The 27,507-nt window shown below is 41.7% G+C and overlaps 1 protein-coding gene across 5 annotated transcripts in view; it reads right to left on the bottom strand.

Annotated features, from left to right (window-relative positions):
* EVL (Enah/Vasp-like) overlaps positions 1-27,507 on the bottom strand; it is a 158,000-nt gene that overhangs the window by 69,160 nt on the left and 61,333 nt on the right. For 4 of the 5 annotated variants that reach the window (XM_065839478.2, XM_065839479.2, XM_065839476.2 and 1 more), the window contains exons 2-3: positions 8,772-8,940; positions 1,709-1,886 (exon numbers count right to left, since the gene is read on the bottom strand). In XM_065839478.2, the coding sequence (XP_065695550.1) occupies positions 1,709-1,886; positions 8,772-8,940 (347 nt within the window). Of the gene's footprint in view, positions 1-1,708; positions 1,887-8,771; positions 8,941-17,689; positions 17,826-27,507 lie in introns of those variants that run through there. The other variant, XM_065839477.2, reaches the window with a different exon arrangement.

Below are 27,507 nucleotides of genomic sequence, written 5' to 3'. Positions count from 1 at the left end.
ACTTTAAATGCAAGCTCTTCAGCATGGGCTGGATCTAATGTCTGTAAAGCTTCCAGAACACTTTGGTGTGCTATGTAAATGAATAAAAGAGTACTACCCAAAATGCAAATGATTGTTTGCTGTATATTGATAAACTTCTCAGAAATCTAATCGGCTTTTCAAGTACTCAAAAATACTTTCTTAAAAATACCTTTTGTTCTTTGCTAGGAATAGCTAACATAACTAAAGTATCCACTTCAAAACAGTTTCTTTCATTTTAGCCTAAGAGCAATAAATTCTCATCTTGAGACTCGTGTTTCCACAAGGCACCTCCCTGGAATGACCTCAAAATCCTGCAAAAACTCCACTCCCTTTGACAGGAAGAGATGGATGGAAAAAACCCCTAAAACAAAAACAAACTTAAGATCTTTCAGAAGAAAGGCAGACTCATCTTAGACATTAAACCAATCACTACACCAAGACCATTGCTAAAGTATCCAAATTTTGTAGTCTCATGTGGTGGTCCAAAGGGCTTGACGGCACATGAGCAGCCAGAAATCTGTACTCTTCAAAGTTACATGAATTTAGGACTGGTGAGTGTTGGCCAGATTTCCTCCTGAAGGCTCCTGCTATGGCACAACTAGAGATGAAAAAGTTCAAGCTGAAGAAGGCAGAATTCAGTCCTCAGCACTTCTAAATATAGTTCAGAATATAAGACGTCTCGATTTTTTATGACTTTCGCATTAGTTAGCTTAATAGGATTAATGGAAATAGTAACAGAACAAACATGAAGTTTTATGCTACAAAAACTTCTTTCAGTAAGACATATTTGTGTATTGAAGGTTGTCAGGAAACAACGTCTCTCAAGAGCTGCTGTCCGTTCACGGCGAACACTGCAGTGACACCTGGACAGCTGCAAGTGATGTAAACCTTGACTCACTGTGTTTTCAAAAGGAAAATAGGGCTGCAGTGTGTATTTTGCAGGAAAAAAGACATCACACAAGGATTGCTTTCTGTTCTGAGTTCAGGAGCTGCAGAGACCATAGGCGTGTAACTGAGGGCAGCACTTCATCTAGATACCTCAGACCAGAAACCAGTTTCCATTGAGAAACCAGGACTTTATTTTAGGCCCTCGTCAAGCTAGTGCAATGACAATTTCACAAAACAGTAAACCTCACCACAGTCCTCAACTGCACTCTATATAGTACCTAGGAACAACATCAGTCAACATTCAGTGTACAAGCCTTTGCATTTTACCTTACGAAATAACTGAGATGCCAAACACTCCTCTTTTTAAAGTCAGCCCAAAAGAACCAAAAGCTGTAGTTGATAGTCAACACAATGGAAATACCATCTCCAAGTTCTACCTTATAAAATGTAGCTTCTGTTCATTTAAGTTACATTCTGCCAACTTAGATGTAATACAACACATACACAGATCTACATAAATTAGTAGGCCTACCTGCCTGCTGAGGGCATTCTCAAATAACCATTAATTTCCTATCGTGAGTTAAGGCACCATGAAAAATTAGAAGGAAAGGGAATAAAACCTGAAAACGTGCAACTAATACCACTGCAAATGCTGATGGCTGTCTACCAGAGACTAACTTTTTTTCCTTATAACAGATTTTATAAGTGCAAACTATCCAACACCACTGCACTGGGTGATTGATAACAAGCACTGTAAAATGTCACAGATTAATAAAGAGCATAGTGGCTGCTAATTTACCTCCATCTTGTGAGTTCATGATATTCAGAGCAAACAGCATTGCATTGGAGAATGTGGTAGCCTCTTCTTTGCTTGCAAAATTCAAGCCATAGACCTGCCGTGCATCCCGCCATTGATGAAAGGTAGGTGTTGCTTGATTGTACTTCAGTCCTTTCACAATTGAGTAATTAATCACTACCTGTGATTTGAAAGAAAGGGGTGAAGATTAAAAACAGTTTTATTTACACTGGGAAAAAAGTCAACCCTTTGGTAAAGGTTAATTAAATTGGTAGAGGCAATTCCTAAGGCAGCTCCTACATGGCTGTACAGCAAGGGACTGTGTGTTCCAATGACAGAAGACACACATCTGGGGATGAGATTTACAACAGTTCAATTCAGCCTCGGGGACGTGCAAGCTAGTTTTGCAAAATCTATTACCTGCTTGTGTTTTCTACAGCACCTCTGCAGGATACAGCTGTGCAATGCAGCAGACAGATGCCAGGAGCCAGGGCCAGCAGCTGTTGCCATCTTTGGGGGGATGATCATGCAGAATTGACAGAAAAAGAGCCAGACAGAGCTCTTGGCACTAACCCTGCCCTACAGCAGATAAACGCTTGACTCGCTGCACCAGCTCTGCTTTTGTCCTCCTGTAAGCCTCCTCACCACCAGCTTCTTATGTTGAAAGAGCTTTTTCTCTAGAATCAGATAGGCAGTGATAAAACCAGACAACTAAGTATTTCCTCCTCCACCTCTTCCCTTGCTGTACGTGCTGCGGTTTCCAGGTAAGGAGCGACTGCAGCCAAAGAGTGTTTCTGATTTAGTCTGCTAAATACAATGCCCTCTTTGTCCTTGGGCAGGGCACACAGGACACCCAGCTACACAGTACTCCTGGGATCCAGCCAGAAACCTCCAATGCTAAAAGCATAAACTCCAAGTGGAGAGGTATCACTAATAATCCAGACCCAGAGCAGACACAGCACTTCAAGATATCCATCTGCGTGGTGACAATGGCACTCTGTTGCGACGCAAATTTAAGAAACAGAATGCCTACAGAAAGGATTATAATTATTCTCATGAAGAGGGGCAGTGGAACAAAGAGGAGTGGGAAAAGGAGGCTCACTCTTCATCAGCCCACAGAGACTGGGGCAGTAGGGAACCAGGGACAGTGAAACTTAAAATTATGAGCAGGGAAAGTCTGAATTTCATTATTCAAATACAGCAAATCTGGTTTTGAATATTCATGATTGTCTCTAGAAATTGAGCAATTTGCACTGAAGTTTTATCAAGAGCCAGAAGAAGCCCACAATTCCTGGTCTTCATTGAAAGCCTATCAATGGAAATCCTCCATCAAACCAGTTTGCATGGCTCATCTGTAAATTAGGCAGACTGGACACTGGTATACAGCAGTAGGAAGAGAGACCTTGGTGCATGCTGTCCAGGAGTTCACACTTAGCATGAGTCTCACCCTCCTGGACTTGGTAAGATGGGAGCAACAACTGAAGACAATGAAACAGAGCCAATAACAAATAAATGCTGTACACAGCATTTGTTGTTACAGGTGGATCCCACACACCAGAAAACCTACCAATACATCTTTTTTGCAGACTGATTCACCAGTACTTTGGAAAGTTTTCTGCTAGCACTATTATTGCATCTAAAAACCTCCAACATATTTAATGAGATTAACAATATTTTTGTGACATGACTGACAATTCTTCTCAATTATAAAAGCAGAGTTTTAAAACTCATTTCAAAGATGAATGACTCCTAGCTCTGAGTTTTGACTCCTCAGAGGACTGCCAGTTTAAATTGGCAGAAAAACATCAGAGAAGCACCTAATAGATTAGGAGCAAATTGTTTTTCACACATTCCTATTTTTGACAGATGACATTGTCTCACTGATATAGACAGTTAACAGATGTCTTATAACTATACTATATTTATACTAAAAAATTATGGAAACCAGCAAAGAAGCCACTACACCAGTAGATACTTACCAATATACTTTATTAAACAGTGACATACCAGATAGTCATTGAATACTTGGTCTAGCTTCAGGCATAAATTATCCTAGTGGTTATTAAACATCAGGTGTCTGGTCAAAGTGTTACCCTCAAACCAATATCATTATTAAGTTTCCATGTAAATGCACTGGACAGCAATCAGACCTACATTGCTTTTTTTGCCACATTTCACAGAGAAACTCCTGACCCGTGATCCAAAGGGAGATGCAAGGCAACCTACATTTGGTACACAGGCTCTCAAGAGTTGGTCCCCTGAAAATGGGAACTGCATCAACAGCATGTTTAAGGGAAGCCACCCACACCAACCAGAATGACATGGAAACCATGTCACTCCAGTCACAGCAAAGCCATGAACTCACTCGTGTATCTGACAACTTAGATGGCCCTTTTCTCTTGAAAAACAGTGACACCACCCCCATCCTGCCACTGGGAAAGCCTGTACCAATGTTGCTCAAACTCAAGGGGTGTCTGAACCATCAAGTGGACTCATGCCTGGATTACTAACCCAAGAGTTTTAACATGTACCAATTTTTAACATGTACCAACTTGTAACATGTACTTTAACAAAGTTTTAACATGTACCAACCACTTCTGAGTAGCTTAACCAAGGGAGGGCACAGCCAGTATCTTCAATTAAATGTTCAGAAGATTGTGAGTTTCTACCAGACTTTGCAAAGTGAGTATTTATCAACCACAAAAAGAATATCCCATTTCAAAGAACAAGCACTATTAAAGACCAAGGAGTACCAGAAGGTGTAGTGCAGTTGGACAGTGAAAGACAGAAATTGTAAAAACCTATGCCAAAAATCATTTAATAGAAGTCAAGTAAACTGTTCAAAATTTGCTTTCTCAGAACATCAACTCAACAAACTCAGAGCATCTACTTTGTTCTGAGAGCTTGATTCCTGCAGTCAAATAAAAACAGAATTTGAATGTTGTCCTTCATTAATTATCAGGATGCCTGCACATGTAATGCCTTGTCTTCAAACTCGAAACAGAGAATTTAAAATTGGGAACTGAAATGTAAAATAGCCAGAGTTTCATTTTATCTCCTTTGGCTAAAGTTTCTAGAAAACAGAAAAAAAAGATGATGGGTTCTCCTGCTGTTGTTAATAATGAGTGCACACAGATACCTGATACAGATGGTGTCGAGACTCTGCAAGGCACACAATCATAACTAAGTGCTTCAGAGCAGTAATTAAAGAAGGTCTCCCTGTTTGGAGAATAAGGGTTGTTTTACAGGTGCTTCTAAGGGATCTTTACTCTAAAGCTTCATATGCCAGTAAGATACTGTCTGCCGTGTTGAGCAGACCAACAGTTCATCTTTAAGCTGCAGACGTAGTCTATAATAGGTGAATTGGACTTGCTGGAAAGCTTGCAGAAGGAAGTAATGGATTTGTCCATAACAACTCTTCTTCTAACTATTCCTATAATTCTTCACTGACAGTTTCATATTCCAGAATATGAAATGGCTTAGAAGTTTGTTATCAGCTTGGGGTCTGCTGCAATGCCATGGGAACAGTCATGATTGCTCAACCAGGGTGGGTATGGTATAGCAGCTAAAAACTGCTATAGTTGAGGCCAGATTCTTTACTTCTGTAAGCAGGCCCAAACCTGACCAACTTTTAATAAGCTACAGTGCTGATTAATTAGCTCTTTATTTTTCAAAAAAATGTGGTTTAGTTTATATCCCAAGAATGCTGTCCCCATTTCAGTTTTGGCTTAGGCTCAAATGTCAAACGTCCCACCTTCCCCAAGGCCCTGTTTTTACATTCATTTCTTAGCCACATCAATACACTAAACCCTCAGGAGATACAATGCACTTTTGACTTGCACCCTCCTCCCTGCCTATTTGTTCAGCACATGCCTTTTGGTGATTAGATCATCCTGAGCTGAAATCACTCCATGCAAAACCATGATCTTAAGCCCTCAGTTTATCAGGACTCTGAGCTGGGGAGCTAGTGCTTGTCAGCTAAGCCATAAAGGTGGACCATTTGTATGTTTTTAGCTTTGCGAACTTCTTGCATGGTGACTGAAGCTAACACACCTCACCTCTACAACAGGCTGGGTTACAACGACCGCCAGCAAGTCGCAACACGGGTAAACTGCTTGCTTGCAACTGTTGAGCTACGAGAAAATGGAAGGCTGCAAGGAAACCTCAAAGCTCATGACATCAAGCGGTTGTAACACTGATCTGCCCCTGGCTTCAAACCAGTTCTGGCCTCTGTGGCTACTTCAAAAGCTTCAAAAGTGTACTGCTGGTTTTCTGAAGATTAATGCTCACACCAGCATGAGTCTATGCAAATGTGCACATGTGGGCAGAGGAGAAAGGGGAATTCACGGGCTGCTGGTCCGTCATCTCACACTGCTGCTGCACGCAAGCAGGTGATGAGCACGTCACCTGCAGACAAAAGGAGAACAAGAGGCTGGTGACCACTTCCTGGTGGTGAGAATGATGCTGGAGCTCCGCCACTCTAAAAACCATATTTCTTTGCGGTGAACTTTTTAGACACCGTCAGCTAGAGAAGAAGACAAACACAGATAAGGTGAGCAGAATGTGAGGACAGTATCACAAACACAGGCACCAAAACAGGGCTAGAGAACAGAAAGGCAGCTAGAAAAAGACAATAAAAGGAGCTTACACAAGAAGACATGTTAAAAAACAAAAGGTGATGCAAATTAAAATGAGAGATTATTAGAGGTGTAATATAAAACAACAAAAATGAAAAGAGAAACATTCAAAACAGGCAAGGGTGAAATCATGAAGATTACTCTAGTCTGTGCCTTGCCAAACAGTATGTAATCAAACTTAAAATTGTTCCTCTGTGGTATTGTTGTGTTACGTATCTTAAACTAGCTTCTCAACTCTTGGAAATCTGTGCAGCTTCATTAGCTTCATTATATGCCAAATCACACATTAGGTGAAGATTGGTCCTTTCCAAAAAATATGGCTTTCCTGGCAAAGCAGTAGCTTTTACTGAAACCTTGTCTTCAGTGTGATTTAGCACAACCTGGGAGCAAGAATGAAATGGCTTGCACAGAGAATTATTTTAACTGAAATTGATCTTTGTTCTTGTTAAATGCAAATACTTAGCAAGCCTAGCAAGCTTATGCCTCCATGTGAGACTCATATAAAATATACTAAATTCTGAATCTTGATACTTTCAGAATGTTCCTTTTAATACTACTATGCTACACTGTCTTGACTTTCCTTTATTCATAATACCAAATTTTTGTAATAATATTTAAGGCAAATATTTTAGACAGTTTTAAGTGACTAAGGTAACTCGTATTTTTTGTTTGTTTGAGGGAGGATTTTTAGTCTTTACGCTCTAGAAGAATATATTCTTCTGTTTCCTTCTGAATTGAGATGATTTTTAGATGACATGCAGCTTCTTCACAAGTAGCAACATTTGCAAACAAATAAAATTTTACAGTTGATGCAAAACATGTTTAAAGTACAGATCAATATTTGACTTTTTAACTTGTTCTACTCTTTGAATTGTATTCTCTGATTAAGACAGACCTCTGGTACGTAGTTTTCCTTACATGTACATGTAGAGTTCATGACTTTTGCTTGTTTTACACCAGCTACTCAGATGCATCTTTGATCGTAGTCAGATGAAAATCATTTATGTTCACCTGGCTGTGTAAAATAAACAGCTAGCATGGTTGGACTCAATGATCCTGAGGGTCTCCGACAACTGAAATGATTCTGAGATTCCATGATTCTATAAAGCAACACTGGCTTTCACAATTGACTAACAAACCACTATATTTCATTCATTTACAATTTTTTTTTCTATTTTTGAAATGGAACTATATTACTATCTTGCCTTTCCTCTACTAAGAAGGATAAAAACAGTGGCAAAAGATATGGCAAGTGTTTCAAAAGTGCACTACAAGGAGCTGAAAACCAATGTGCTAAACCCCCCACCCACTTCTATTCTGCGTCTTCTTTTCTTTTCATTTCTATTCTGCTGCTTCTTTAACACTTCAGTAAGCAACCTGCCTAGATTCTCCAGTTGCCCCGAGCATCATTACAGCTGACAGCTGAGGGACATCATGTGCATTTCCATGAGCAGATTGGTCAATTTAACACTGGTGGCAGCTGAGAGGTGCTGGTGCCCCAGCTCCCGCCTGGCTGGTCCTGCCCCTGCTCATCTCACACTGGCTGTATTGCTCATCACACCTTCCCAGGAGGCAACGCCAGTCTCTGAACCAACAGAAAGTCACTCGCTTTTTTCTGTGGGCACAGGGTGAGGTGGGAGGTGGGCAACTGGGCAGGCTGGGCTGCCACCGCCGAACCTGCCCCACATCAACACACGGAGTGAGTCCCCAACTCCAAAGTCTCTGCTCTAAAATGCAAAGGGCACTATGGTATAACACCGCTACTCCACCCAAGTATGTTTTTGTTATTTAGGGTCTAAACAGGACATGTAGTTATGGATGGCATGCACCCCCCCTGGCACACCCACCAGCTAGGCTGCTGGACCAGTGCCCAAGGAGGGTCTGATCCCCGTTCTGATCATCTAAATTCCATATAACTCCTTTAATACCCAAGGAGGTCCTGTGGCCTTAGGCTGCTATAAATCAGATCACAGTGTGCACCTAGGATATTAAAACGCATTACAAGGAACTAATTACCTATCACAGCAATGTCACAATCATGCTGTATGAGATGGCAGTGCAGAACAATTTATTTATTTCTCTTTTTTATAAGTAGTGCTAAAAATGAGGAAAAAGTAAGTTAGGTGGAGCTGAAAGCAAAATCTGCAGAATGAAATAAGACTCATTTCACAAGGAAAAATGGAGGGGGGGACAAGTAACATTAAAATACCTCAGAAATTTACCAAAAGTTCTGTTTGCACATAAGCAGTAATGAATTATGATACATTCTGTGCACAAAAATTTATACAAAATCTGAATGACTGGAGTAAGCAAATTCGTAGGCACCTTGCAGGGAGCAGGAAATGTTGCTAGACTGCATTAAGTATAGAACTGATGGTATCAAAAGAGATCAAAGGTTAATTTACAGGAAACTTGATACAGTTACTCACTTGTTGATCTTGCAGTTTAACTCCAACTACCCTGAAGGTGTTTGTGGCTGTGTTGTGGTAGATATTGATTCTGCTGAATCCCTGCTGTCCAGGTTTGATTGGCACCCATTTCTTACTGGTATCGTCATAGACCATAACTGAAGCCCGGGCTTGGCAAATACTCTGTTCGCTGGAGAAAAAAAACAAAACAACAAAATTAGGAATTAAGAAAACAGGGAATTTGCTGCATAACACTTAAAATATTTCAAGGAAAATAAACCAACAGAAATTATCAGAACTACTTACAACATATGTTTTATAAGAGATCTGCTAATCCTTTGAATGCAATCTGCCTGTTAAATTAAAGCTGGCATGTATGTTTTCATAGATTTAAAAAACCCTTCCGTATGCTGCTGTTTGGAACTGATAATCTGTTTTCTATAAAAATATTAGGCCCCAAGGAATAGTCAGTATCACACAAATGTTACGAAAACTGTCCAACAGTATGAATGCTCCACTTATTTTATGTACCTATTGGCAAGTGAAGCCTTTCACATTTGCATGAAAACTTACCAATATTTTACAGCTTACTGACAAAATAAACGTGATATCCATAGCTGAGTTACACATTTAAAACTGGAAGCAAGCAGACCTTGAACCAAAAGCCACGTTAGGTAAACTGAAAAAATCAATTACATTAATCCAGCTGACGCCTAATACTCAGCCCCACTGACGCACTTAGAAGTCCTAGAATACACGGTGCAAAACACAGATGAACTCTTTTTTCCTTCATACTGGTAGTAAACAAAGTGGGAAAAGGGAACCCATGAATGTCTCCATTTCAGTGTTAAAGTACATAGCCATTGTTTTGTACAGCATTAATAACTATTTTTCTTCTGTAGATTCATAGAAATGCATCAGTTCTTTACTTCTTGCTTGCATATTTGTGACTAATATACATTTACTTGATTCATGCTAAAACACACCTTTCATGTGCAAGAAATGCCACTGACAAATACTGTTGAGGTGACATGTCAATACAGATCAGGATTTCACTTCCCGCCCTCCTTGACTTTCCAGCCACTTTTCTTATATCAAAAGAAATAAGATTTCCTCATACAAAGAAGAAAACGAATCCTCCAAAGTTCAGAGTTTTGAGAGCTTCAAATGTAACAGGGATTTTCAACAAGCAAATAGTGGACATTAGGCCTACATAAAATGGTTTGTATTTATTTACTGTAAAGATCTGACGTTCATGCTCATCCTATTAACTTCAGATATATATATTGATATATACCTCCCTTCCTTGGCCCAAGTCATATTAAATAATTTTCTGCAATGCAATATCAAGTGATAATCCACTTTGCACACAAATCCCTTTTTTCCCTCTCTTGCATGTACTTCTCGGTTTTGGTTTTGCCTCAGTAATACATCACTAGTAAACCAACAAGTGAAGGAGAAGCTCCTGGGTGGTGCTAAACCATAGTCCTGCACTGCCACCAGCCCAAATTACACCACTTGTAAATTATACCACCTGCTGCCAACCCAAACCCACCTGGACCCATCACTGTCATAATTTTAACAAAAGGGAGCACATTACTGTAAATATTAAGAGGAACTGGACAGATTACAGCAGCAGTTTTCTATCTTTTCTGATTTGTGGGTCTCAAAAAGATTTCAAAGGCAGGTGCATTCCCACTGTAGACTAAATCCTAGTGACGCTGGCTTGTTTCCCCAGTCACTTTACACAGCCTCCAGGTAGCCCACAAACCTTGTCAAGGCTGTGGGGTGAGCCAGAAAACTCTTCACAGCATTTACAGAGGAAGCAATGATGGAAACAGCTAGATTCTGTTACTGGAGCAATATATTCAGATCAGAAAGACTACACAATATTTTATTTGCATTCTTCAGAATTTATAAAACCAAGCTCATCCACTAGTTGCCGTTGCTTTGTTATGCGAGATACCTGGAGAACAGCTGCGGCTTTGCTGATGTACTTACCCAGCAAACACCTCTCCATCCCTTTTTCAAGGTAAGCTGATGTCTCGTGGCAGCTTCTCCATATCTGACACGAGCAGCTGAGGGATTTGAGCTCACTCCAGCCTGCCTAATCCTCCAACTGGTGCGAGAGCCACAGACTGGCAGCAGCGGCGGCATTGCCTGCATCCTCCTGACCTGCCTGGGGACACTCGCTCTGCCTCAGATTCACAGATGGGGAGGATGGGACAGAAATGCACCAGCGAAAAGGCAAGTACACTGCATTGGCTTTTTGATGTGGAAGCAGAATGGCTAAAAATAACCTCTGGTGTGGTCCTGTTGGCTGGATCGTGCCCACCTGCCTGTGCTACCAGGTGTCTTGTGCCACCTCCAGCTCCAGAGGTGGGGGAGGATCAGCTGCCTGGGGTCACAGCAACCCCTGCCCAGGCAGCCTGCGGTCACCAGAAAAGTCACACTCAGCCAACGTGACACCAGGTCCCTCTCCCCAGGCCTTGCTGGTCACTGCAAGCCTTGTTGTACTAAACTACGCAAGAGCATGTCACTGGTTTCATCAGAGTAAGTCTGAACCTCAATGTTGTCTCCATTTCAGGTGAATTTTGGAGCCCACAACTGTCATGGGCTCCTTAATTATTAAAAAATAATTCATTATCCTTACTTACAAGCTAACCATATAGACATGAGAGCCTTACCGTGGTGTTATTCCTAATGCCATAGCCAGGTTCCAGTGGACACAGCAACTTTGCCTTCAGACCTTGCTGCCACTGAAAACTGTAGCAAAGAACCCCTCTGCAACCTCCTGATTGAAATACAGATATAGACCCCAGGAGCAATATTTAATGCATGACAACAAATTGTTACTGTAACATAAGGCAACACATCAAGCTCAATCCCTGCTCTGCCTGCAGTCAATGGAAGTTTTTCATCATTCATTTAAATGGAAACAGGATTAAGCCTGTTATGTGGCCTCCAGTGAAATAACAGAAAGGAACATAAAGCAAGTGCAGCACGAGGGGAATCCTTTCCTGCAAAGCACTTCATCAATCTTTCAAAATGTAAAATGCCCCCAGGGACCGATTGCAAGCTTGCTGTCTCACCCTAAATGGAGGTGTAACTCTTTATGCCTGAAGTCTCTTTACTCGTCCTGCCCACAAAAAGCACAACTCTCCCACTACCGCTTTAAGGGGCTTCCCTAAAAACACTCAATAAAATGTTCCTGTTATAAAGGTCAGTGAGAACATCTCTATTACCCTCTGTGGAGTCCATCACTTTAAAAGTCAATCAAGCAACATTAGTTCCACAAAGCTCCCACAAAATTTTCTGTTATTTTTGAGACAATTCACCATTAATACTTCTGTCAACTACACATAACAGCGGGTTAATAATAACAATAAAAAATATGGGGTTTAGTCACACTATTGTGTAGTCATATTCCTCCTCCACGAGAGAAGTCTGGCAGATATCAGTATTTATCCAGAAACTCATGACTGTAGCTTCTAGAACTTGCCCTTTTTTCCTAAGAATACATGACAGTCACTGAAAAACGGATATGTGTAAGAGAAGATTCATCAAGTTTCACATACCCTTCCAAGTATTACTAGTTCCCTTACTGATTTTTTATGTTACATTAACATGCAAGTCGTCAGGCTTATCGACCTGGGTTTCCATCATAGGCAATTACTAGCAAAAAAGAAAACAATTGCATTATGGAGGGGTCTTGATTATAGCATTATTCACATTTTTGCATAACATCTACTCCAATGTGCTGCTGTGTGCTCTGTGGCAGATTTGCGACACCTTATTTATATGTGGAGGGGAAGGGGTTCTTCCCGGGGACCCCTTTACATCCAAATCCTAATATCCACCCCTCTCTATTCTGCGAACATTTTCTCCTCAGTGCTTTGCATTTGTGGGATGGCAAAACTCTGCACCAGGACAACTTGTTTGCCTAATCTGCTTAACTTAGTATCTGATGGAAGCAGAGTGCACTGATAAGTCCCTCATTCACAGCTGGTATCTAAAGTCCAGCAGTCACCATTGAGATTTATAGAATATTATTTCAATATTACAAAACTATAAATTAAAAAAATAAAAGTATGTTTGCAGGAGAGACTGCTTCATTTTGTGTAACTCACTTTGACCCACTATCTGCCATCTCTCTTTTTCTATCATTCATCTTCACAGATCAGTAGATTAGCTAATTTGGAGTCAACCCTTCCCAAAAGAGTCAACTTTGACACTTCTTGCCCAGCCCCAGTAAGGGTGGGCAGCCAAGCACAGTGCCTGAGCTCCGTGGTGTGCTTGGGCCAGCCCCACAGATTTGCTGTACCCTCCTTGGTTTGCTAGCAACGGTGTCAGAAGCTCTTCCAGCCCCAAATGAGCTTATAAGTACCAGTTAAGGTACAGAGACTACTGCATTGGGGGAAGTAATTGAGGGTAGCAATGCAGCTGCACTTCGAGACAGTGCTGCAATAAAGGTGGCTTCATCCATAAATGTCTCTCCTCTTCCATCTGTGCAGAACTTGAAAAATGCAGTCCCTTCTTCCTGGCTTTTAGCAAATTTATGATTATCAAGGTCTCATAGCCAAAAAAAAAAAAAAAATAGAGCCACAAAGAGTATTGGAAAGATAACCCTGGGAGTCTTGGGGCAAATACCTGCATTTTTTGTGAATTATAACATTAGGCTTAATGGGGCTGCTTGACATTACCTGGCTGCTTGCAAGTAATTAAATAGGAGGAGGAAACATACAGGGAAATGAAATGACAGAAATTACTGTGGCGGTTGGGAGTGGGGGAGCCACAGATTGGAGAAAAGTCCTCCTGCTTCACCTTGCCTAGCCCAGTGGGTTATCCAAATATATAAGAAAAAAGCTCAGGATGGAACCGCAAAAGACCTGGCATAGAGACTAAACAGAGAAAAGGGAGCAAATTGTAATGTTTGGAGGCAAGTCTTTGTTAGAGACGCTCTGAAGGGTCTCCAAGGCTTTTCTCTCCTGTCCCAGACTTGAAAAAGCCAAGATGCCAAGCTGCACTGCTCCTTCATTGACCTATTTTCTCTACTTAGGAATAAAACTTTTGCAGAGCACGGTACAGAGTTGCTGGGCCCACCTGTGAGCAGTGACCCGAAGCAGATCCTGCCATGGCTCAGGGTTATCCCAGCCCTACCCCAGATCCCCTTCCAGCACCAGCGGGGGAGGTTTAAAAGACTTCTTGAAAGACTCTTCTCCTAGAGCCATGGCAATTTTGTACTGCTTTTGGAGGGTCACCAAATCATGCTCACAAAAGGTGTAACAAATGAGGGCAACTAACCGACTTAGGGTTGAACCATCTAATTCTGTGGGCTCTACTCCAGCATGCCAGCTGGACCAGGAGACTTTCACTGTCCTTTATATTTACAGACACAACTGTTTCCTTGAGGCAGAAATTCACTTAGCGTGAACTGTGAAAGCTTCCCTGATAGAAATCATGGTTTGAATCTATTACAGATCTACCTTCTTTCAAGCTGCTCATGATTCTCTCACCCCATGAGCTGTCTTCTGGTACTCTTAGGAAATGCAAACAGCTACTTTTACCTACATTTACCTTATTTTTTTATTGCCATTCCCATCCATTTCCTCAACTTTAAATGAATAATAATTAAAAATAATTTCTGACTGATCTAACCACTCTTATTGGTGTCAATAAGTGCTAATATTACTTTGCCTAAGGCTTGTTCTGCGTGCGAACAAAACCCCAACACACAGAATGTGCGAGATAACTCACAAGCCATTTAACACGTGTTGCTCTACTTGTCCACTGAGTCTGCCTACCAAAAGTCACAGTTGTGCGGTTAAACCTGACACGCAAGAAATTGATGCTGATGCTGATTTAAGAAGCTGACAGAATTCTCTCAATGTCAGCTTAAACAACAAACAAATACAAAATCCTGCATAGAGAGATGTGTGGTCCGTGTCGTAAGTGTCTGTGTTAACCTCAAAATTAGCAAGCTTCAAGTCATGTTCCTGCAGCATTTTAAGTGTACTGCAAATTCTAATGGACTAATTTACTAAACATTTTAATTGTTTTCACTACAAAAAAAATAATAATGACGGGTTGCAGGGAAAGTGCTCCAGTAGTAAACTTTACAGAAAGACATGGACATTTCTCTTTGACAAAAGGATTTACAGAACAAAAAAACCTGAGAGACACTCTGAACATAAGTCAGTCAGGTCATCTGGGCTCATATAGATCATATCTGGGATATGAGCTCATTACAAATAAAACTTGCCAAAACTAGTACAGCAGCTCTCCAGCCTTCCCACCCGAGATTCACCACCAGCTTTGCTCATGACCCCATGTCCCTTTTGGAGCCTCACTTTTCCAACACAATGTCAGTCAGGCTTGTGACTCCTTTTGGGACCTCCTTTCTCAAATTCCACTTCCCTTTGCAACCCAACTTGCAGGACAGTCGGTGTCACCATCGTTCACCCTTTATCTGTCCCAGAGCACTGAAGAACTTATTTCCTCAGCAATGTAGCAAAACCTCATAGTGAAACGAGCATTTTGCTGCTGATCACACTAAAGGACAGAGGAAATCCATAGAGACTTTACATCCAGATAGGAGCTTTCAATCCTCAGGGACACACAGACATCCAAATATTTTCCAGCAGACATTTAGAAAAACAGCAGTCACAGTTTCACATATAATACAGAAGCGCCACACACACTGTCTCCATTTGCTTTTCTCAGTCCAATTTTGTGGGACCCCTTGAAACACCAACCCATGGACCAAGTGCCCAGAAGTCCTCAATTTGCTCTCCTCATTGCCTGCCTATGCAGAGAGACCCCTCTGACAGTACAACCCTTGCCTCAGGCAGCCTGAAGTGAAGCCCAGTTCCCAGAGGAGCTGCTGTTTTTTGGCCTCTGGCTCAGCTTGCATGTACACATGGAAGACCTGCTTTTGGTGCTGGGCTGTGGCTGCATCGCCAGCAGGAGATGAGCCTTTTGCACCGAGCATCTGCCGCAGGTGCCTGACCATCACCTTTCTCCACTGTTAAACTCCAGCATCTAAACAGTTTAATATTAAATAATCATAATAAAATCGTGCATATACAAAGCCTCCTACATAAACAGTTCTCAAAAAGACTGATGCTGTTAAATAAAGTCATGACACACCTGCAAGATAAATACATATTTTACACAGCAGGAAATGGAAATACTGGTACACAGAACATGAGTAAGAATAAGATGAACGTAGGTCCACCTCCAGAAGGAAGATTATTTAAGAGTTACTCTTCTTTCTGCTAGCAATGAGACATTCATTTTGAAATCTCCCTGATTACATTGGCATCCCCAGTGGTAACTGCCATGTCCAGTACCAGTGGGAGACATCCATTGCAGACACTTCAGCTGGAAACCAAAAAAGAGACAGCTTATGAGGCATCCAGGTCTCACACTAAGCCAGGACTTTGGGAGATGAGTTGCTAAATTTGTGAACATGCATGCAATCCCAGCATGAGCAGAGAAACTTCCATAACTTTCTGTCACCCCTCAGTGCTCTTGAGCATGGGAGAAGTGAGTAGAAATACAAAAACCAAATAATGTATGCAAAATGATAATGCAGCAGAAGAGGCATTCCACCTGGGCCTGACTGTCAGTCCAGAGCACCTCAGTCCTCAGCGGCACCAGAGAAAGTCTGTAAGAACCCTGACCTCTTGGTTTCCACCACAGCACTTAAATAACACATCTGTCCATCAGCAGAAACATAGGGCCAGTGGAGTGGTTGCAGGTTGATGCCCTTGTGAGCCAGCACATCTGCTTAGCTTATGTTGCTGAGATTTTGAAATTACTCTGTGCAGTTAATTTCAACCCATCACTTTCCTGGTAGGTTTTGCAAGCTGAAGCGTAATTGATTCTACAGGGAACTCTAGTCATTGGTATCTCAACATCTCAAAAGAGAATATTTTAAGATAGCTGCTTTGCAAAAGGCACTTCAGAGAGGAAGTGCAGTGATTCAGAAAAGTGCTGCTGCCAGGCAGCCAGACTCCCAGCACCATGCCGTGCTCCATGAAACTTTCCCTTCAGCTTCCACCTGCTCCAACAAGGATGGGTCACTGGTGTCTCCTAATGGAGAAACTCCACTGATTTAATTCAGGCCACATTTCTTTCTGCAGTGAAGTGTGGTTCACTTTGAGATTTTGTATACCACCATGAGGATATACTTTAGAAGTTCCTAAAAATAAGTATCAAGTAAATATTTAGAAGTTCCTAAAAATAAATCAAGTAAATGGCCCGGGGAAACAGTATGAACCCAATTAGTCAAAAACAGTAAAAAAGCAACTTGACTAGATGAGCTTGCTATTAATATAAACTATTTCCCTTCACCCTTAAATTACAGAAATAAAAACAAGAAGTAAGTAATCTTGTAAAATACACATTGTGCAATACCCCGAACTGAACTGTCAAGCGAAAAAACCTGACTGAGGGCTCTCGCTCATGGGCCAGCCATGTCCGTATTTCAGCAGAACAATACCTTAAACAAAGGCTTTGAAAGATCATAATCATAACTAATAATCAGGAGTGGCAGGCTCTTAAGTGAACACAGGAAATCAACATGAAGGTCTTTCATGAAAGCTGGCATTACTTTGCCTTGGTTTCCCTTCAGTCCCAGAAGAAATGCAAATAAACCTGTGACAATTCCCCTGGCACAGACGGAGGCAGACCAGGAATAAAGGAGGCTCGCTCCGTCAAGACAGCCTCTCCCTAACTGCCAGGGGATGCATATTAATGCCACATTGCCATAAAAGCTTAATTCCCATTTTATACAATTATAAATTATCTTTCGAGGCTATAACAAAAGTGCAGACCTCCTGCGTTTATGACAACATACGCTGTCCTTCCCACCCAGTCACATTACCCCCAGTCAACAAATTTCCTGCCATACTGCACGGTCCCCAGGTACTTACGTGCCTGCCATGGAGGATGACCTGGTCAGGCAACCCCACAGGATTATACACTCAAATCCAGCACCTGTGCTTAAACCCAAATAGGCTCCTGCACCTGACTGCAGAGGAGAAGATAACTTTGGCAGGGAGACAAGCCAGGAGTCCCTATGAAGACTTATAACCAAAACAGGAAAGGGAAGCGCTACCAAGAGAGCAGAAGGGCAGGAAGTAACACTTGTACGGCAGGGGCGGGGAAGGGACTTTAAAGAAGAAATGTATTATTTCTTTTAGCTGATTTACTGAACGAAAGTCCAAACAATATAGATTAAGATTAGATGCACTACCTTTGCCTCATTGGTGGCGTGGATATTAAAGACATTTTGCTCATTTTCTCAAGGCACAGGTTCACTGTCCAAGAAAAAGTAAAAAGCAAACAAACCTCAGATGCAGAAAAAATTGCTATTATTCATTTACGGCATGGGCATTTGCATGATGCTGAATCAAACCCAGGGGCCCCGTTGATACCAGGGGTGCCCATCCTGCCTTGCCACCAACCTGGCATTGCCCACGGCTGCCGAGGGCCAGCTCCTGCCCAAAGCTTGCACTGGCACACCTCCCTGCCCAGGCTCCTACACAGTCTCTCATTTACCATGGCAATCCAGCCTTTGGATGGGAGCTGCCTTGCACTTTGCTAACTCAGGGTCCAGCCAGAGCAAAAGGGCTTTTTGTTGCTCTCCAACCCTGCCATCCTACTTGGGGCATCACCATAAATGCATGAACTAAGAAATGCATCTTCACGGAAAGTAACTAATCGATTAAGTAGCTTATAGAAGGACATGGGAGAAATCTCTAACATTTAAAAAACAAGACAAAATTTGCTCCATGGGGTATGTAAGCAATGCCTGCCCTACCTCCATCACCAGTAGCTTGGGGAAGCCCTGTTTGGCTCAGCAGCCGGCAGGTCCTCAGCCAGCTGGTATCTGGGGACGGCAAAGATGAGACTTCGTAACCTCTCCCCTGCCCTCCTGCCCGCCCCATGCTAAGCCTCTCACAGATCACATATAGGATTTGTCTTGGAGTAACCACTGCGGAGATCACAGCCATAAGGACAAGGATACCTCATCTCACGGCTTTTCCTGTAGAAAAAGTGCCATCCACTACTGCCTTTCAGACAGTTTGTTCTGTGTACCATCTATTTTTCAATTAGTGTGCAAAACTAAGCCTCCTTGACCACGCTGTGCCTGCAGGAGACTCCTGAAAGATTAAAGCCTTTATTTCCACCTGCCATGAGCTGCCAACATACCTGTTTGCATGCATCCATGTTCCCATTAACAGGGAGCCTGTTTTTTCTCTGCAGTAATGCTTCTCCCTCCTTTGCTATCTCTGCAGGCTCTTGTTTGCCTGCTTTGCCCCTCCATTAATTGAGCACTGCCATTTGGCTATAGCAGCAAGATGGCCTATTGACACAAATCGAAACTTTGCAAATTTAGGAATAATAATTGAAAATATTGGAGCAAAAGGAGTGGAGGTCCTGGAGAGCAGGACAGCAAATTAATACTTAAGTGCTACCTCACCTGGGGTAAAATTGCAGTGGTTTGGAAAGGCTGCCTTCCAGAGGTGGCAGGCCCTTGAGACAGATCATCCTTCTTTTCTCCCCATTCCTTGGTTTGGCAAAGTTGTACACATGGATGTAAACACTGCAAAAGATGTCTAATCTTCAGAGGTTTGCCTCAAGGCATGGGTGCATTATGGCATGAGAAGATTAACAACAGAGGAAGAACTAATGGCAGGAGAACAGAACAGGGGGAACTGGACGCACCCTGGTATGTTCTGGTTGCAAGTAGAGAAAGCTGGGGGTTTCTTCCCATTTTCACATGAAATTATCTTTGGAGTTTTTTTGTCAGTGGGCTCACAAGTTCTCCTAATGTGTCTAAAAACATTATCTGTGATTACACAAACCTGGACTGTGCAAATACAAAATGCAAACTGCAGAAGAAACCCACTGCACAGTCAGAGCCCTAGCTACCCCGCCCTGGCTCATCATGAGCACTCTCTGCCTGATGACCTTACCTCCTGTGCCTTAAGAGCATTTTTTAACATGTTGCTTCAGAAAATACTTCTCTCATGACATTAACTGAGCCACCCCACAATGTGATGCCAGGAAGGCAGTGCAGGATCAGCATGTGGAAGGGGGAAGGAGGGTTTGCACCCACTTATGTGTCACTGCAGCATTTTGCTGAGCTATTTTGTGCCCACCTGGGTATTACACAAACCAGGAAACCAGGAACGGATGTGTTACCAAATCTGATTCCTGTTCCCTAAAGTGCAATGCAAATGAAGAACCTCCTTCCCCTAAATTCTTGCACAAAACCTCATCTTTCTCACCTACTTTGATCCCTTTTGCCTATCTGCCCAAACTCAACCTGGAGCAGCCATGGCACCCAGGTAACCTCCCAAAGCACTCCACAAATGGCAGAGCCACTCAGCTCTTGAAGACCTGCTGGAAATAAAGCAAGGACCCACGATTTCACCACGGAGGCAGTGTGTAGCCGCACACGGGCTTTCTCTGGGAGTCAGCACTGGGGGCTCTGAGGTCTCCACTAATGAGAGCAAAACCTGCAGAGCCCTGAGGAGACCAGTCTTCAGGAGGTCACACCATCTCTCATGTCCTCGCAGTGGTTTCAGAGTGCAACATACCTGTGAATAACCTTAGATTCCTGTTTCATATAGCAATAAGAGAGAAGTGTAAGAAATAGGCTGGATTTGGCAAGCACACCAGCTACATAAACACTTCAGTGTAGTTTCTGTTGGGGACCATGGGTGGCAAACACCACTCAACCCAAGCAGAGGAGCAGAGTGCTTTTCGCGTTCAGCGGTTTTCCTGTTACAAAAGATCACTTTCATGGTGCAACTGAAAGACCTGCAGAAACTAGCGGTGAAATAGCACCTAGCAAAAAAATGGATGTCAAAATCTAGTTGATCTGATGGCTGCTAGAGCATTGCTTGTTCAGCTGCAGTTTCTGATTCCTCTGCAGTAAATCTCTGTATGACTGAAGGGTTTTGGTTTTCAACTGATGGGGGAAGTTTAAAACCAAAAAGAAATACAGTAAGTTCTCACTGACATTTAAGCAAACCTTTTTCTGTTGGGTTTCTTTTAATGTCATATTTTTTTCCTGTTTAATGAAACATTTTATTATCGCTTTTCTGGGATTTCAGTTCGGCTGCATTTTCCTGATATTACATATGTCTGCTTTGAGTTCTGACTGGATTTTGGGCACTGCCTTGTTTCATTCAAAAACTGCTGCTTTTCATTAATTTAAAACTTGACTTCATTTGGAGTCAAGTGGCAGTTCCTCTGTCTAGCTCATACACTGCTTAGAATATTATTGTAGAGCTTGTCCTTGTAAATAGTACTTTACTGCATGTATTAGAAAAGAATTATATAACCTGAAAAATGCATCTCCAAATAATCAGAGACTCCAATCACCAGCTGCTCAGATGAACCACTCTGGTTCCACTGTTCTAGGCAGAAGGATGCAAGGTGATGGTCTAAGGAAAGCTCTGAGCAGCCTTTTTATTTCTCTGATAGAATGTGTTTGGGACAGATGCAGTCACTGATTTAGGGGGAAGGAGACAGAACTTAGTTGTCAGAATAGTTTTCCTGCTAAACCAACCAGATATGATTCTCCTTACACACAAATTCCAGCTACAATAATATCAGCTAGCTCCTCAGCTAGAATAATCTGGTTTTAAAGATCTGGTTCTCCTGGACACAAATGCCTTTAAGCACATCTGAAACTCCCAGCCTCCCCTCAACTCCTGCGAGCACCAAGCAAGCCCACAGCACAGCAGAGAGCAGGTCACTACTGACACATCCAATGTCATGCCAGGAAACAGTGACAGTGAGTGGGACAAAGGCCAGCACTGCCCCTCAGTGCCCTCGTCATAAGCCAAATTAATTTAATTAAGCACTACAGCATACATTCCAGCAGAAGTGCCTCTGATCACCCCTTTGCATTGCTAAAATGCCTCTGCTGCCCCAGACTAGAAAGGGAGCACTTAGAAGGAAACAGCACTCTGGGACAAATGACAACTAAGACTCAGTAGCTGATTTCTATCCAGTCCTCACAAAGGACCATATGCTGGATAAAGAGATTATTTCAGTCATGTGTTGAGATCTGTGTGAGAAGATCAGGATTCCTGAGCACAGAAGAGAGGCTTTAGTTCCAGTTATGTGAATATTCCCATTATTCCCATAGGTTTCCAAGCAGCATGTCTGCTAGCCATGTACTAGCCTTCCATGTTCCAAAAATGTCCAAGTACTGTATTCACTTTCTTTTGGAGAGTTTCATTACCAGATGAAAGATGATTTCTGTAAGACAATAACATTACATACTTTCAAACCTTAGAGCTACAGACTGAATGCAAAAGGGTGTCTCAGCCTCAAAATGACTCATCTCCAAATACAAAACCCAGTTAATTTCTAAGAATGAAATTATGCACTGTAAAATGCATTGTGCATACTCTAAGAAGACTATTACAATCATAATGCAAAAATAAAACTGTAACCATCTAAGAGCTATTTGGAGGCAGACATGATTAAAACTTTTTTTTTCTTAATAAGCACATATTTTACAGCTTCCAAATAACTTTTTAGATATATATATCTGTTGGTTTAGATTCAGTGTTACTCCCAAAAGGCATCTTGTTATATTGCATAAAATTCAAAATTCGCATATGGTAATGTATTTCATTTAATGACCTCATGATTAAGAAATCTGAAAGTTCACAATGAAACTGTACACTCAATGAAACTGTACATTCAAATTTCATAAACTACAAGACAATTATATGAATATATGCACAAACGCTACATGACAGCATATAAAATATGCAACTATATATTCAGATTCGCGAAACTAATTTCACAGCTGTTAATAGTCTTTGAATGTAAGACATTCCGCATACACTGAGATTTGCAACTGCTAAACATGCTGATGAGACAAAACTAATTCCTTGTCCTCAGAAAGTTTAACCCTGAATGTTAATGTATGCTATTGCTCTCTCAAATCTCTTTTTTTTTCATGCTTTTCACTCATTTTAAAGGAGCAAGAAAGACACTGGAGAGTAGAATATACCTATTTAGTATCACAAAAGTTATAAATGTGCAATGAGCTAAGGTGCTAAACTGCCACTTTACAGCAAAACAATTGTTCCTGCACTGAGCATATTTTATAAATGAGAGTCTTCTTGAGATTATTAATTTAGGATGCAATCCTAGGATGCATTGCTGATGTTCGAGGACGTTTTGCCATGGACTTAAAAGAGACAAGACTTAACCCTTGGTACAGGTCCATTCAAGTAGTGATAAATAAATATATGGCAGAAAAAAAAAATATTCCAAAACTATTAAAGGACCTGAGATACACAAGATTTTGGTAGCTCTATTTTTTCCTACCGGGAAGCCCCTACTCTCAATTCCTGCAGTGTTCTTTCCTAAGATGATTTCATCTCCACCTCCTCACTCCACAGAGGGAACAGTCAGGACTCACCTGCTTTCAAGGAGACTGTCTAGTGTGGCTGATGCAAACAGCTTAGGTATTGCATTGAGGAAATAACTGTATTGCAAAGAATTAACTCTGTGGTTGCCTTCAATTTTCCCCTCTATAAATTGTGATGAGCAATGGGCAGTAAGCCCAGACCCCACGTTAAGGAGCATGGAACAAGTTAAAGACCATATGGAGAGAAATAAACTGCCACTTCATACACAGGATATCTATAATGCTTTTTTGCTTGCATCAGCTAATTGCACATCCGCAAATCAGCACATTTATAACAAATGGAGCGTTATGATATAATGGTAAATGTATTCAATATGATCAAAGTTTGCCAGAAAAAGTTGCCCTGAAAGTATGAAAGTACTTAAGACTCCCAAGTGCCTGGGACATTTTACAGTCCTTATGAAACAAACACTTCCATGTTGTTTCATGGCAGCCACTGGTACAAAAGACCATATCTTCACATCAGCAGTCTCACTGCAGCCACCAGCACAGGCACCCCCCTGCTGCAGGCAGAAGGCACCTCCATGCTTATGGAACCCCAGCACCCACACCTGCTCCAGCAGCAGAGAGGTTACTGCTCCCATCAGTAGCCTCAGACAAGCTTTATCACTGCCTGTCTTTTCCAGAGGCTGAGAACTGGAAAGTATAGACTTTCAAACCTTCTTCTATCCTGCAGATTTTAAGAGGTGTATTTAGCTTTCCCACATAACTTTTCAATGTTAAAGCAAATTAATGACCCTGATCTAAAGAGCCATTAGCAATGGTCTAAGTGTCAATATAAACTCACTTGGGATATCAGATGAAAACCAATTTCATATTTATGTCACCAAGCATATGCTATCGCCCAACACTGCTCCACAGAAGATGTGTTTTCTCCTTCAGCTCGCATTTTTCCTTAGACTTCAGTAAACATTATCACAAGTGGTTCCAGCAGCTGTAGGCAGTGGGCATTTGAATGCATACATTACTTTTCATAGCTTCTAATTTATGGGGTGGTCACATAAATTTTTGAGTTTTCATTTTGAAACAAGAAACATCAACTTTTACATAGTCTCACAGAGAGATTAGGAGCTTCCTGCTCAAAACTAACACTTGCTCATTTCTAGTACAAACCTTTGTTATTTAATGCTACTCACCACTAAGTAACATAATTCAAACCCCATGTTTTACGGAGCAGATGAGATACCTGCATCATGAGACACCTCTACAGCATGTTGTGGGCACCATAGCCCATTGGAAGTGTTTTTATAAGAAGCTTTTTAGAGGCACATGGATGGGTGAAGTACAGCCTAGCAGGTGTTAAGATAAGGAAAGGTTTTCTGAGGTAAGGGATGCTAGATTGAAGAGAAAGCTTGTAAAACCACCTTAACAGATTGGCAGGGAAGAAGCTGACCAAAAAAAAAAAAATCAGAAATTACATTTAACTGTATTTTTATTACTTGCAGCTCTCTAAAGGCATGTGTCTGCCTGATGTTCAGGTTGCCAAACTGAAAACACTTGATATTCACTGGGAAGCACTTTTCAAAACAGCAACACCATCCCTTGAAAGTCAGAGCCCACAGCACAATAGCAAACTGAAGGCTGTGTTGAGCAGGATGGTTTTAAAAGCTGGTGAGCAATACTGCTTGGGGAAGAGAGATGTGCTAGTATGGCATTTGTTGAGGTTATAAGTGGACTAGACTCCAGGTAAACACCAATATGAAGAATGCCTGGCCTTGTTTTTACATTTGTTTATGATATTTGTGCTTCTCAGAACAGGACAGGTTGGAAATAATAGTTGGTATGTGGACACATGGAAACTTCAACTTGCAGAAGGATCCCTGGAGGTAGAACGGGTATGGTCAGCAGTTCTTCTTGTCAGCTCACCAAATCTTTCATTACCATATAACACAGTGTGGAGCAGACACACAGGGAAGCTCTTTCCTGTAAAAATGGCAGTGTCCGTATTCCTGCCCGTTTTTTCATGTCTTACAGCAAGTAAGTAGCAGCTTTTACAACAATCCCTTACAACACTTAACAAGATGCTCACCTAGTTTTGCATGACTCAAAACCTGGTCCATCCTTGCTGAAACTGGTGGAAAAACTCCCATGAGCATTTTCAGCTGCAGCAGAAACTTGGTCAGGCAGTAAAACAAGGTAAATAATACTGGGCTATTAGAGCCTCATTTTAAATCCAATGTCTGCACTGATGATGGTGGACAATGAATATGGCCTCAATACTTGCAGATAGGCTTTAGCTAGGAAGAATAACAAATTACACCTGGGCACAAACAACAGTCTATACAACTGAGTCACAGTCTGTATTAGATTAAGTATCATCTTCATTCTGATAAAAAGTGAACATTGCAGGTCTGATCATTTGTATTTTCCCACCATGGAAAACATACAGCCCTCTTCAAGATGGGCATAAACCAGCACCAAATGTAAATGATTTGTACTCAAAAATCTGTATACTAACATGCTGTAATCAGTGTGGGGGGAGGGGGTGTCCCTAAAAATAATAATTTTCAGATTATTTTAGTAAAAATAAACACAAGGAGAGCTAGCGAACAGAGATATGCAGTAACCAAATCCTTTGTCCAAAACTACTTACAGTACTTAACAAAACAAAAATTATCCTGGCAGCCCCTTGCTTTACTCCTCCCTCCCTCCTTTCATTATTTCTTGGCAAAGATTTGTCCCATTGCCTGGCAGATAAAAATATTTGATAAGTGCCAAAACTGAAACAGGATCCCTGAGCACATTTGTGCACCAGACTTGTTTGAGTGCGATGTTTGGGATTTTGCAGGATTACTATGTGTTTTTCTAAATCAAAGCTGCACATTGTCTGCAATGCACAGGACACTGAAGAGGAAAGATATTTAGAATACTGGCAGAAGTATTCTTGCTTTCCTGAGATTTGTACCATTTTTCCTCTAGCAACCTTCCTTACCTCTTCTAAACTGATGTTCTTGACTTTGCTATGTCCCCTGTGATGTTCCCATAATGCAGAGACACCATATAGCACCACTTCCCAGGAGTTACTTGTCTGACTAGAAGTCACCTACACAACATGTGCATGTTGGCAGTGAGCGGCGGGTCAACCAGACCATGTGCTGCCTTTGTCTCAGGAAGGGCTCCGGTCTGAATCACCCTCCTCTCCATCCACTTCGTGAGTCTCACAAACCAGTGACTTCTATTCCTCTGTCAAACTAGGTTGAAACTTCTGAGTCTGCTGGTCAAATACTGGGAAGGTGGTAGAAAGATGGAAAAGATGGGATAGATAGAAAAGTGAAGAAACCTATTTCCTTAGGAAGCCTTATTTCCTTAGGAACGCAAACTAAAGAGAGTATGGTAGTGAGGGCATCCCAAAGAATCACTGCTCACCTTCACCAGTGCCCTCACCAACTCTTCCATCTCCAGCCAACAACAGCCAAAGCCTCTGCAATGGCATGCACTGTCCCTTTTACAGTTAGCTTCAGGCTCTTGTCAAATACAGTATCATTTCACCACTGATCACAGAGTCACAGAATCACAGAGTGGCTGGGGTTGGAAGGGACCTCTGGAAATCATCTTGTCCAACCCACTTGCTAAAGCAGGTTCACCAGAGCAGATCACACAGGAATGTGACCCGGTGGGTTTTGAATGTCTCCAGAGAAGGAGATTCCACAACCTCTCTGGGCAGCCTGTTCCAGTGCTCTGATGTTTATATGCAATAGTATCCAGGACTAAACTTACTATTAAAAGCACTTCCAGTGGAATATTTAGGCATTTTGGCTACACATGGCCTGTCGCTAATTTCATTAAATCTTACGAACAACAAAACCTGAAGGCAGAAAAAGGCTGGAAACCGATCAGAAAGGATGTATTTGGACCAGAATGTAGAATTATCATAATCAGTCTCACAGGCCATGTCACAGGTTTTGGAGTTGCCATGAAATTATATTGTGTCCACAATATGGAGAACATGTTCCTACAGTTTGTGGCAATTTTCACAACTCAGAGATAACAAAGATTCTTCCACGTTTCTAGCAGATGAGCCAAAAAGTCACTAAAACAATGGTCTCCAAACTTTTTGACTGTGCACCCCCATCTACATTTATTTATAAATTGTATACATGTACTACTGAAGTTCTACAATCATCTTTCCATACCCCAGTGGTTTGTCTCATGCATACCTCACTTTGGAAACCATTGCACAAGGAGATGACAAAACAATACAGACTCTTGTCTGAGTCTCAAAAAGAAGCAGGTCCAGTAAAATGTCAAGATTTTGTGAAGCCAAATCCTATATTTCTA

The sequence above is a fragment of the Patagioenas fasciata genome, chromosome 5 (genome assembly GCF_037038585.1).
Source record: "Patagioenas fasciata isolate bPatFas1 chromosome 5, bPatFas1.hap1, whole genome shotgun sequence".
Classification (NCBI taxonomy): Eukaryota; Metazoa; Chordata; class Aves; order Columbiformes; family Columbidae; genus Patagioenas; species Patagioenas fasciata.
Note: the sequence above shows the minus strand (reverse complement) of the source record. Positions and strands in the feature narration are given on the sequence as shown.